General features: G+C 33.6%; 1 protein-coding gene across 1 annotated transcript in view; it reads right to left on the reverse strand.

The window, feature by feature from the left end:
- The window catches only part of LOC129219333 (uncharacterized), a 60,319-nt gene that overhangs the window by 13,966 nt on the left and 33,431 nt on the right, over positions 1-12,922 (reverse strand). Inside the window, exons 2-5 of the mRNA XM_054853693.1 lie at positions 11,880-12,036; positions 4,190-4,257; positions 3,421-3,593; positions 1,120-1,291 (exon numbers count right to left, since the gene is read on the reverse strand). Of these exons, the coding sequence (XP_054709668.1) occupies positions 1,120-1,291; positions 3,421-3,593; positions 4,190-4,257; positions 11,880-12,036 (570 nt within the window). The remainder of the gene's footprint in view (positions 1-1,119; positions 1,292-3,420; positions 3,594-4,189; positions 4,258-11,879; positions 12,037-12,922) is intronic.

Genomic DNA, 12,922 nt, shown 5'->3' on the forward strand with positions numbered 1-12,922 from the left:
ATTCTATTCCTCATTGGGCCATAACAACGTAATTCTATATATATATATATATATATATATATATATATATATATATATATATATATATATATATATATACAGTAAAACCTGTAAAGTTGACCACCCTTGTAAGTTGATCACCTATCTATCTTGACCACCAATATGCACCAAATTTGGCTGTGAATCATATAACAAACCCTTTGTAAGTTGACCACTTGTCTAAGTTGACCACTAAAGCAGTGCACCGCAAGTGGTCAACTTACACAGGTTTCACTGTATATATATATAAAGCTTCATAATTATTTACGAGTGTTATAAGAGCGCGAGTCCAAACCTTTGTATGGAATTCACTAACGCTTTTACGCTCTCGTGAAAAATAATAAAAGTGTGACTTACGTTAGTTAGGCTTTGACACAGACTTACGATAAGTCTAAAAAAAAAAAAAAAAGAAACGCAATTATACTCTGATTCTTTGCGCATTACGTCATTCATCATTATTTTCGTTGACATGTTACGATGTACTCATAAAGCGCAGAAAAAAAAATCTGTAAGGGGGAGGGAGAGTTTGTGTTGATTTTATTTAAAAAATTATTTCCACTAATTAAGTTACTTAACTGATTATCGCGTATCACATTTTGCACATAAATAATGCTTATAACTAATTTCGAATAATATTCATTTTACAAAAACTCAATTTTAAAACTAATCAAAACGAAATCATAACTTTTTTTTGTGAATTTGTGTAATTTATGCAATAATTCCTTTTAAGTTACGAAAAAAATCTAAGCAAAAAATATATTATGTCAAAATTTAGAACCATGAACACCAGCGCAGTAATATATACAAAAAATTTAAATACAGTCCGTCTTTGATAAGACTGATCCAATGTGCGAAGAATTCATCGATTCCAGTTGCAAAAATAAGAGTGAGAAAAACCGGTTTGCTTTGCTACTAATGATTACTGGCATTGTGCTGATATCAGAATTTCTCCTTTTTCAATCAAAATCTAAATGAACTTATCCAAGATCGAGCGCCTTGTTATCAGAGTCTTACTATGCACGAATTTCAATTAATACTTTTTAAAGAAATATAGACATAAGAACTACATTAAAAGGATACGATAAACAAATGCTGCCGTGCAGATGAAGAGGATTACAACTCGAATGAATAGTGTCGAATCTCCTTTTGTCCTGAGGAAAAGTGTAAGAACACATTGGAATGCTATATAAAGTAATCCCAACGCAAACAGCATAACTCCACCAATCATGTGCGGCAGTCCAACATCCATGAGCTGAAAAAAAAGAAACGCATTATGCACGTCCCTATAATTGAGTTAATGGATATTAATAATGCGAACATTGCCTGCAGCTTTCAGCATTAAGCAAGCATTTTAAAAACTTCCCTTCACCCATTGTTAATTGAGTGAAACACACACAAACACACACATTTGCATCACACACAAAAATAGAAAATTGCTCCTTTTTTTTCATCAAAATTTGTTTAATTGAATGAACATAAATATGCTTTAGAGTGTATGAATGTCCCGTGAAAACAATAAAACTGCAGTTTGCTTGCAAAAAATTTATAATTCTTTTAGTTTTGCTCAATCTGTTTCCACAAATGAGACATTTTTACTTTCATATTTGCATTTCAGTTTTGGAATTTTTAAAATATGGCAGTTAAAAGTTTTTGAAACGAAACTTTTTATCAGAGGGTTTTGAAATTCTGATCCGTAACCTTTTTATTTGACGGCAGTTTTTGTTTTTGTGTAACGAAAAGTCACACATGCTCCCTTTTCGCGTTCTTTCTTTCTCGTTGTCCGTGGTTGTGCGTACTGCGTTCAGATTGAGTACAGCTGTTGGTTATCAACAGAGTATCAATTGAAACACGTGTGTTTAACCAACGCATTTCGAGTATTTCTTAGTGTTCTCGTTGTTTATAATGGATTTTCTTCACTAAAATATACAATTTTGCTGGGAATATGCCAAAGTCAGTGACGGAGAGGATAAGAGCGTGGCTTGAGAGAAAACGTGCGGGTGAAGTAACAGTTCAAAATCCAAGAAACCACACTTCATGGAACAATTACTTATTTTACTTTCATAACCCGTAAGCATAATGTCTTCTTAAGAACTAAGAAGATGATGCACAGCGACTCATGTATGAAATTTTATGTAAATAAATGAATGATAAACAATCTATGTTACTCAAAAGTGATTGATTGATAATTAAAAACTGTTTCCTGTAATAATCCCCCAAAAGTTTCACTTCTATCGTGTGTCTTGACGACACGCACTATTTTTCTTTTCTCTAAAAAGAAAATTGTATCAGTAAAATATGTAAATGTTTATATATATATATATATATATATATATATATATATATATATATATATATATATATATATATATATATATATATATATATATATATATATATATATACTGCTGGCAATAAAAAATGCAACAATATAAAGGAGTAATTTAATCCGTATGAAGTTTGTACCATACATACAACAGGTTGAGACATGCAAATGATTCAATTTTAGCGCAATCATACATCATGTGGGACTGCAGCGCACTCCGCAAACAATATACAGACAGAAAAAATTGTCGTTTTGGCACACGTTTCGAATTTTGTGTGATTTGTATCGTGTGCAGCTTTAGTATGCTTAGGAGAAAGTTCGACCGAGGGAGAATCACTGCATACGAAAATTGTGGTTTTTTCCGCCCGAGAAATCAGTCATTGCGTGGGACGTAGCTAAGTCATTATAATCCGAATATGGGATCAGAGGGTGGAGGAAGAATCGACTGATCGTAATATGTGTGTATGTAAATGTATCGGCGCACCATTTTACGAGAAGAGACGCACATTGTGCGCATAGCGCTAAGGGACGTAGTGCCACGTCTACCACCATATCACAAAGTATACGAACTATAGCACAATAATCGGTGTCCGCACGAACAATTCGATATCGTTTCCAGAGTACACTAGACTGTCCAGTGCCCTTTACGTGTCAACTGTTTCGTTTGTCCTCGACCTTGAATCACAGGCTTTTGCTTTCGAATGTGGCACTGAAAGGCGGAGACTCTTATCTAATTTATTTTGGCACTCTTGACTTCTTTAGGAGGTTTTCCATCTCCAGTTTAGTCACTTTCCTATGCCGGGCTGATGAGTGCTAATAAGCACGAAACTGCAGTCTTGATGAAACAGAACTCGGCTGGAAATGACTGAGCTGGCCATGTATTTCTGCCTTAGCCCTGGCTAATGGGCGGTAATTTACTGAATGTAAGGTATAAATAGTTTTTAGCAGTTGTCTTAAAAATGCATGCTATTCTAAATATCTAAATAAGAAATAGTGAAGAAAAACGGTACTGAAATGCTCAAATACAACTTAGTGGATATACATCTTTAGCAGCTTACCCAGATATCTCTGTTACGGTAAAAGTTGACTGGATATCCGGTAACTAAGGTGATTCCAATCATAGAGAGGACACCAACTACAAGACTAAGCTTGTTCACTAAAGTCACTAGGCTACTTTTTTCACGATTAATTTCCAGAACAATCATATACCTCTGAACCATAAACGCTACACCTGTAAAGACAAAAATGTTAATTGACTTTTTTACAACTAGGTTGAACAATGAACAGTAACATTAGTCACTTGGAGTACCATTAGGAGAATTTACGTAATCTAATAAAATCAAGCAACTTAATCAACTGAACTTATGGCTATAATTTTACATAAGCCCTGGGTGTACGCTGGTGGACTTCCTAAGAACCTCTATTTCGTTACTATTTAGGCAACACATTAAGGGCCAAACTGAAAGTAGAAAATACTTTGTGGCTTATGCTCGCATTCAGATGATGTAAAAGTGTATGAGCGATGGACTTAAAGCAATAGTGAGCACTTGCATTTCTGTTTTGTCATTTTAACCCTTTTCTCTCACCAAATAAGTGTTCCTGATAAATGTTCTGAAAACAATGAATTTCGTTTAACAATAATGGTCGGGAGTAAAATTCTTCAGTACAGAGAAAACATTTCATTGTATTAACTACTTAAAATTAACAGACTATGTAAACCTTAAACTTATTTTAATTATATTTTTAATGGAGGATCTATAGATTTATGATAGTCAAAAGATGAATACCTTTATATAATAATACTTAGTAAACAATCTAAACACTCACCAAACATGCCTCCCAAGCAAACAAATGTCCCAAAAAGACCATTTTGAGGGGGAGAACCAGCAGCGTCACTAAAAAGAGAAGAGTTGAATAATGAAAAGATTAGTCAATGTTTTCAGCAAACAAGATTGATACTAATTCCAAATGTATGACCAAATCTTTAAAAGAGTAATATGAGAACCCTGATCCTGTAAATTAAAATGACAGCTACTAATTGATGGGTTAGTTGAAATGTGTGACGGATATTTTAAATAAAAGATCGGATCATTAAGAATAAAAGTGATCATATTAAACGATCCTGTTTGAATGAATGATGATTGGATCTTAAAGGCATTAAATGAATGGATAGATCAAAAAAAGCGAAACTAATATTGAATAAATAATTTACAAACCACTGCGCTGGAAAGACATGACACGCACATAACACGCTTTTGTCACATAATCATAGTGCTGCTCATAGCATAGTCATGCATAGACATAATCATATGCTCAACGCATAGTGCTGCTTACGTCAGTTGGCAACTATCACATAAATAGGAAGTTAATTTTTGCACGGAATGCAGAACGAGGGGTCATTGTTTCAAGCTATTCAAATCTCAGGCTAACCTGGAAATTAGGAAACACTTGGCACTTGGAACAGCTTACCGGAAGAGGTGGTAATGAGCAAGGAGGTGGATAACTTTAAGAGGGCCATTGATCTTCATTGAGGACCAATAAATTGACTAGGACCAGCCTAGCTGGGCCCAGAGCATGTTGCTGGTCGTCATATTTGTATTTGTATAAGTACGTGGCACATCGCATATTAATTATTGTGCCTTGTTCTGTCAAAAAAAAAAAAAAATTAAATGCCTCACGTTCTGTCAACAGGAAAAATTTAAAAAATGTAATTATTTATTACGGTTAAAAAGTTTCAAGTTTTGTCAAGCATTGAGAAAGAGAGCTTTGAAGTTATCTATAGACAAACGGGATTGGCAAGCGTAGATCCTAAGTCATACATAAAAATTGTTAGTCTTGGTTCCGTCTTCGATGGTAGCCGGTCAAAGACGCTCTGGGCTCACTAAGGGTGACTTGAGCACGTTTAATACGCCGTGGTCCACAAAGTCCTCCAACTTTCCATTCCAAATCAGTGCCTCTGAAGTGTTGAACCGGATGTTGTTCAGCCTCCGGTTTGGATTAAAATGATTGAAATGTTTATAGATAGTGCTTCCATCGATCGTGTGCTTTCAGAGCTAAATCGGACTTCCAGCTCAGTGGTGCTCTGCAAAACGGAAGTGGTACCTTTCTGTCTCATGCCGGGTAGCATTGCCAACTAGAGCTTTGACACTCGAGTGGTTTAAGCAATAACAACATACTTGGATTTCTGACTGAGATCAATAACGCAATATAAACTTCAATCTACAGGCCCATTTACTATGTATGGGCAATAATAGAACTCATAAAACCGATTTTTTCAGCAGAAGCACTGTTAACTTGAAGCGCAGACGTGATTTATCCGTTGTTTGTAAGTTATAATAATGTGGAAAAAATTAATATTAATATTGTTTCATATTACAAATGTGAATGAAAGAATTGATTAGATGAAAAAAAAAGAAGCACTGCTTTTAGAGCATAGGTTTTAAAATTTCAATTAAAACGAGATGCATTTTAAAATAAAATTTAGCTGTTTGCTGCCGATAACTTTTAAAATTGCTGAAAATCCTGAAATTTCAAAATAGTTGCATACGTTTTGTACAATTCCACGAAGATCTTGGTTTAATGGGTTCAAATGTAGAATATAAAATGAAAGAAAAGAAAAATAAATGTTAAGAACTTCAAATTTTCAGTGCGATGAAAAACATAACAAAATATTTAGCTAAGGTTCAGAAAAAGTTTTGCATATTTTTACATAAACTAGTATATGGAACCTAATTGTCAGAAAAATATTTTTTCTCTTCATGAAGTATACTGTTTTACTCTAAATTTGTATAAAAGTACTTTTTCTTGGAAATAACGATAATATACAACGTCGTATTCTCATTTCAACTCTAAATTTTAGGCATTTTAAAAAAAAGTTAATTGAACAAAACTATAAATGGTTAGTTTGAGAACAGTAATGATTTAAAAGTAAATATTAAAATAAAAATTTTCTATGAGTTTTCCCAAAATAAAGCATTTTATGTAAAAAATTGAATTTTGAAGTTGACAAGTTCACAATTGGTATTTTCAGAGAAAGGCATAAAAGGTTTGTGTATAAAGTACATAACTTACGCCAAGGAATTTCTACTATATTTAATAAGAACTGATACGTGTTTAAGAATCGTCTGAGCTATATATTAACTATAAAAATTTATTTGAAGTGCAAATTAATAATAGTAATAATAAACTTAATTAGTTAGAGTTTTAAGTTTTTGAATTCAAACTATGTTTTTCGCAATCACAAATCGCGATAGGGTCCTACTCGTTCGGTTTCTTGCTTCTACTAATAGCTTTTACCGCAACCATAATTTAAATTCAACATTTCTAAATTCAAATGAATGCCTGGGGCTGTATGTTATGTGTTGAATGCTGGATTTTATGTGCCGGTTGATGCATGTTGTGTGCGGGATACTATTTTCGCTTAAGAACTATTGTGTAAAGTCGAGAAGGTCGTGAAAAATAATTCGATTCCGAGGCACATGGCCGCCTGCATTATAAGCATAGAAAAATAAAATCGAAGGACGAACGTTATTCAACGGTCAACCGAAAACAATAAGCAATTCTTGATTGCTCAAAAATCTTACTGAGGTCAATTAAATGTAATGACATTTGATTTTTAAAAATGTATCCTCAAATAATAACCCTCGTATTTAATTTAAGTTTACTTTATTTTCAGTGATATTTGTATGAAAACCTATCTAATGCTTTGATTCTGACGTCTTAGTACGATCAAAAGTACTCAAATTATCTCAGCTTACCAAGCAGGAGACGAGTTTTCTTGCAAGTAACCCTACCCAAGTGTGAATCACCGATTAGAATAAAACTTTTCACATCGTTAGAACTGTTAAAAAAATTGAACCCGTGATGGTTTTTTTTTATTATTATTTTTTATAAGCAACAGACACTTTAATGGGGTGAAATTTACTCCTAAATATTGGATAATTGGAAATTAAGGGTAAAATATAGTTTTTTATTTTAAATTTTAATTACAAAAATTCAAATAATGATTAAAAATTTGAAAAAACTAAACAAACTAAAGTTGGCGTGTTTTACGATTTTTCTGAAAAATCTATAAATTGGGGTAAACCATCCTTCGTAATATTACCCCCGTCACGTAAATGACCCCAAAACTTTAAATCTATCATTAAAAGGTCATGTTTTATGTCAATAGAAAGTTCTATTTTTTAGCTTTATAATATTTTCTGAGCTTTCATTCTACTTTAACTAGGTCAGAAGTTACAGTCATTTGTAAGAACACACTTTTAATTTTTTCCGCACATTTTGAATTTTTTTACTTACTTATATTTCGAACAATTTTCAAAACAGAATATAAAAATTAGCCGAACTTTTTATCTTGTCCTATGTGTCCTTCATGCCAAATTTTATTGAAATCGGAAATGGTAAGATCAAGAAGGCGATTTTTCTGACATGGAATTGCTCATATGCATAGCCACACGACGGGGTAAGATTGCAACGGATAATTTGCTCCTATAAAAAGTATTTTCAGAAAAGTCCTGAAACTTGTCACCGTTAGTTTACTTAGTTTTTTCAAATTGTCAACCAATATTTGAATTTTTGTAGTTGAAATTTAAAATAAAAGAATATATTGTATATTTTCCAATCATCCAATATTAAAGGGTAAATTTCACTCCGTTAAAGGTGTTTGTTGCCGATATTTAAAAAAAAAATTGAATTTTTTCATCGTGAATTCAAATTATGATTTTCGCAATCACGAGTGTGTGTGTGTGTATTTAGGCGTGTTTGTTTGTGTGCGGGGGTATGTGTGTGTGTTTGTGTGTAAGGGGTATGTCTGCGTATGTGTAGGTGTCTGTATGTGTGCATGTGTTTGTGTGTGTATGTGTTTGTGTATGTGTGTGCATGTGCGTGTATAATATATATATATATATATATATATATATATATATATATAATCTATATATGTGTGTGTGTGTGTGCGTGTGTGTGTAGTTGTGTATGTATGAGCGTGTGCGAAGGATATGGATGCAATCTGGAGAAGGTTTTCGCTAGAGGAGCAGCATCGTGAGGAGCCGGTCGACGTTGATGCTGCAGAGGGCGCTGGCGGGAAAATAAAATGATAGGACATCAAAACAGTCAAATGAAAGGAATAAGCAATCGTGATTGCTCAAAAAAAAAAAAAAAAAAAACACTGGTTCTATATTTTTGAGGGTTCTATCGATGTGCCAAGTTTTATTCCAATCAGTGTAACTTGGATAGGTATTTGTTAGACATTTCCCTGTATTGGTTGAATTTCATTTGCGGCGATAATCTCTCTCGCTGCTCTGTTTTCACTTATTAATCCTCACTTGCGACTTAAAATTACTATTATTTTAGACTGTATTGACTTCAATGGCAATTATACTATTAATTTTAATTTTTAAGAACTATACTCTTCAATTACGTTGTAGGGAAGACCGGGGCACATTTACGAGGATTTTTTTCAATGAATTTTCCACATTTTATGTTTTAACTTAAGATATTTTAGACACTGCGGTTTTATGAAGCATTTCATGGAGTCAAAATTGGTATATTCAGTTGTTGCTCAGTTTGTGTTTTTAATCGTTAAAAAAAATTTTTTTGAGACCAAGTCGGCTGCGTAAACTTGCCCCGGACACGGGGCACGGTTACGCATATTTCTTTTGACGCCTGACGCAGTTCTGTTAGTGTTTTGAACATAATGTCTTACCATCGTTAAAATAAATCAAATTTATTACAGACTGAGTAGTGTATAAAGTAAAACCTGAAGGGGCATAAAGAGAGCACTACATGATTGTAAGCTATAAGAAACGAATTTGTAACTCAATTAAAAATTAAATGGAGATTTTCAAAACTAAATTGCCTGAAAATACTAAAAGGTTTGAAACAGTTCGGAGCGAAAAAAGCCTCATGGCACGTTTAGGATCAAAGGCACAGTAAGAACGTGCTTGAAGGTGCTCAGACGTCAACGCGTAAAATTGCCCCGTCACCAACTTTGGATTTATTTTTAACGTGCAAAAATATTTAATAACATTGCAGTTCATACAAATATAATTCTTAAAAAAAAAGATAAAATTTTGCTAATTTTTATATATTTGTTCCTTTTTAACTAAGTATTATTTATTTACAATAAACTTCAAACCGTTCAACTTCAAAATTTACTCGACTTGGTAAAAAACATATTATTCTTCCTGCATGCTAGACCGAAGCTCTACTGATGCCCAAAAATGTGTGAGCCTATTTGCTAGGGAGCAGCATCAATATGTTATGACTGTTGGCTCTCCAGTTATAATACATTTTGAAAAAAGGACACTGCGTAAACGTGCCCCATGTGTAAAGGTGCCCCGATCTACCCTATACTTTTACTTAAATATTACGAAGCAAAATTGTCAGAAGTTCAAAACCTTTTTGCACTATCGAAGAAACCTGTATAAAATTGATTTTTTCCTTACATTCATGATTGCATGACTTTAGAAAAAAATACTGCTATCGCCCATGTCAATCTAGGCAGGGGGGATACCTTTAAAGTCACACCAGTTTTTGTATTCAAGACATGTTGGGAATTCATAAAAAAGTAAGTTACTGGAATAGTTTTATTTTTCTTATAAAAACTCCTGGCCCGATATACAGTACTCCAAAGATAACAGCCTGAGCTCCATTTCTCATTTGCGATTTTCGAGAATTTTTTTTTAAACTACTTTATTTCCGGTACGGTGCAGAATATTTTGTTGTTCTTTTGTTTTCTTTCTTTTTTTGAAAAGTAATACATTTTTTCTTTAAACAATATGCCCTATTTGGAAATATGTTCATTTTTTTTTCTGTTAGGGCCTTCTGAAAAAAAAAAAACATTCAAATTATTTTTTAATCTTTTCTCAAAACCGCCAATTTCAAAATTTTTATTTATTTATTTTATTTTTGTTGTTGATTAGTACTATTGAGCACTACATTTACTGAAGAGGAGAGCTTTCACGTTTGAGTTAAACTTGTTTAAGACGCATTTAAAAAAATAAGGATTTTTCAGGATGTAAAGGTATACATGAAAATTCAAAATTTTGTTTTGTAGCAAATGGTCAGAAGACAGTTTTAATTTAATTATGTAGCTAAATTTTCATTTTAAGTCGCTATTTTATCCGGGATTTTAATTTTTTTGAAAACATTTTTTTGGCACTAAGCTAAAAGGTTGCGTACGGAGACAAATGTCGGCATTATGGTTTCAGCAGGCAAAGCGGCCAAAGACTACGTTCATGTTTTCATTTTTAAATAAAATTTAAATTTTTTTTAAATAATTTAAATTTCTGGATGAAGCTGCGAATTAAAAAGGAAACGATTGCTATATAACTAAATTAAAAATGTGTTCTGGTCACTTGCTACTAAATACAGTTTTGAATTTTAAAATCTACATTGTTATATACAGTGCCTGAAAAAACCATTCTTTTTCAAATGTATCTAAACCAATTAAACTCAAAAGAGGAAGCTCTCCTATTTCTGAGATTGTAGTACTCATTGATAATGATAAAAACATTTTTTTTTTTTTTTTGATTAGCTATTTCGGAAAAATAGCTAAATTCCTTAATATTCAAAACTTTATAGATTAAATTTCTTTTTAATTACAATAAAATTTGAGCTTATATTTCCAAATGGTGCATATTGCTTTGACGATAGAATCCTTGTTTTTTCAAGCAAAAAACCGCAAGTAAATATAGTGCACCGTTCCGGGTATAAAGCAGAAGTTTTGTTGAAAATCTCAAGAGAAATGTCACCCAACTCAGGTTGCCATCCTTGACGTGCTGTATCTCGGGCCAGGATTTTTTCTTTTTTTTTTGGGGGGGGGGGGCAAAAAAGAAAAATAGGTTTGTAAATTGGGTCTGTCTCACTAGTTTTTGAATATTAACATTTGTTAAATGCAAAAACTTCCATGATTATGAAGGCAAATGTTTTCTTCACCTGCTTTAATCGACATGGACTGTGTAATGGTGTTATGAGAGCATCTGTTAACAAAAGGACATGCACTTCATAAAGCAAAAATACAAATGCAACACGAGTTTATACAATGTCGAAAAGGAAAGCTTTGTTTGTTGACCTCATAACAGGTGAATGCTTTTGTGTATTTTATGTCTCAGAAATACCTTTTGGCCGTAAAAAAAGTAATGCAATTCTCACAATAAAAAAGACCCTTTCAATAAAAATTATAAGGAAAAAATTAATTTAAAAAGCATGCATTACCTGGTGTAAATAGACAAATACGTCATGATGTTTGCAGGATTTAGATTGACGTCAAGATTAGTCTTCTTGAAAACTTGAGGTATCCTTCATGCTTCGACTTTTCTAGTTTTATAGATACCGTTTTTATAGAACTTTCTTTTAAAGAATTGGTTTAGTAAGTTATGTGCAAACGATCATCAATATAATACAATATGACTAGTTGCTCGTCATTAAAAACAAAGGAAAATTTTGCAATCAGTTTTTCCAAGTCAAGTTTGTGAAATATGCTCCAGAAAAGTTCGTCGTAATATAGCAAACTTACCTAATTAAAGGAAGAAATGGATCAACATTTCCTCTGGATACAGCGATGATATAAGCTAAGGCGCATCCAAATAAAATAAATCCTCCAAATAAGAGGGAAAGGTATCCGCCATGATTTATCGTCCATTCTGTCACCTTCGTGGTCTTTATCAATGCATCTGAAAGAAAATGTTACTCTTTACTATCAATTGTCCAACATTTAGAAAATATATAAAATAGATGAAATACACCACCAGCTCAGTCATTTCCAGCCGAGGACTGCAGTTTCGTGCTTATTAACACTCATCAGCCCGGCATAGGAAAGTGACTGAGGGCCAAACAAACTGGTAGCTAATATAGAATTAGCACAGACCAGACGAGTGACCGAAGCAATGGTTCGGTTCAACTCGAAGGCAAGGCATGGTATATTCAGTAAATTATCGCCACTAGGCATGGTATATTTATTAAATTACCGCCCACTAGTAGTGGCGGTAATTTAATAAATATACCATGCTTAATCAGCTACCAGTTTGTTTGGCCCTCTTGGCTTACTTAAGAGGTTTTCCATCTCCAGCTCAGTCACTTTCCTATAGTATCGACCGCCGCACTCAGCCGTGCGGGGGGCCCGCTACGCGGACCCCCCGGGCGGTGGAACCTAAGGCCTACGGCTAAGAGGTGGGGTGCGTGCGGAGAAAAGTCACTTTCCTATGCCGGGCTGATGAGTGCTAATAAGCACGAAATTGCAGTCCTCGGCTGGAAATGACTGAGCTGGCGGTGTATTTCATGTATTTCTGCTTTAGCCCTGGCTAGTGGGCGGTAATTTACTGAATATATAAAATAGAGTTGTAAAATACTGCTTGCTTGACTAGTAACCCAGTGAATACGTATTTGGCTCGCACCCAAAAGGTCCTGGGCTCTAATCCCGGTGCTAAAGCTGCTGTTTTAACAATTTCTATTCGCATCGTGAGTTACTTCTCTAGGTTCCAGATTGGAGAGAAAATGTTGTGTACCCAAAACCGAGTCAAGGAAACATCTCGTTTTATTGAACGGCACTAAGAGTGGGGA

This window comes from Uloborus diversus, chromosome 3 (genome assembly GCF_026930045.1).
Source record: "Uloborus diversus isolate 005 chromosome 3, Udiv.v.3.1, whole genome shotgun sequence".
Taxonomy (NCBI): domain Eukaryota; kingdom Metazoa; phylum Arthropoda; class Arachnida; order Araneae; family Uloboridae; genus Uloborus; species Uloborus diversus.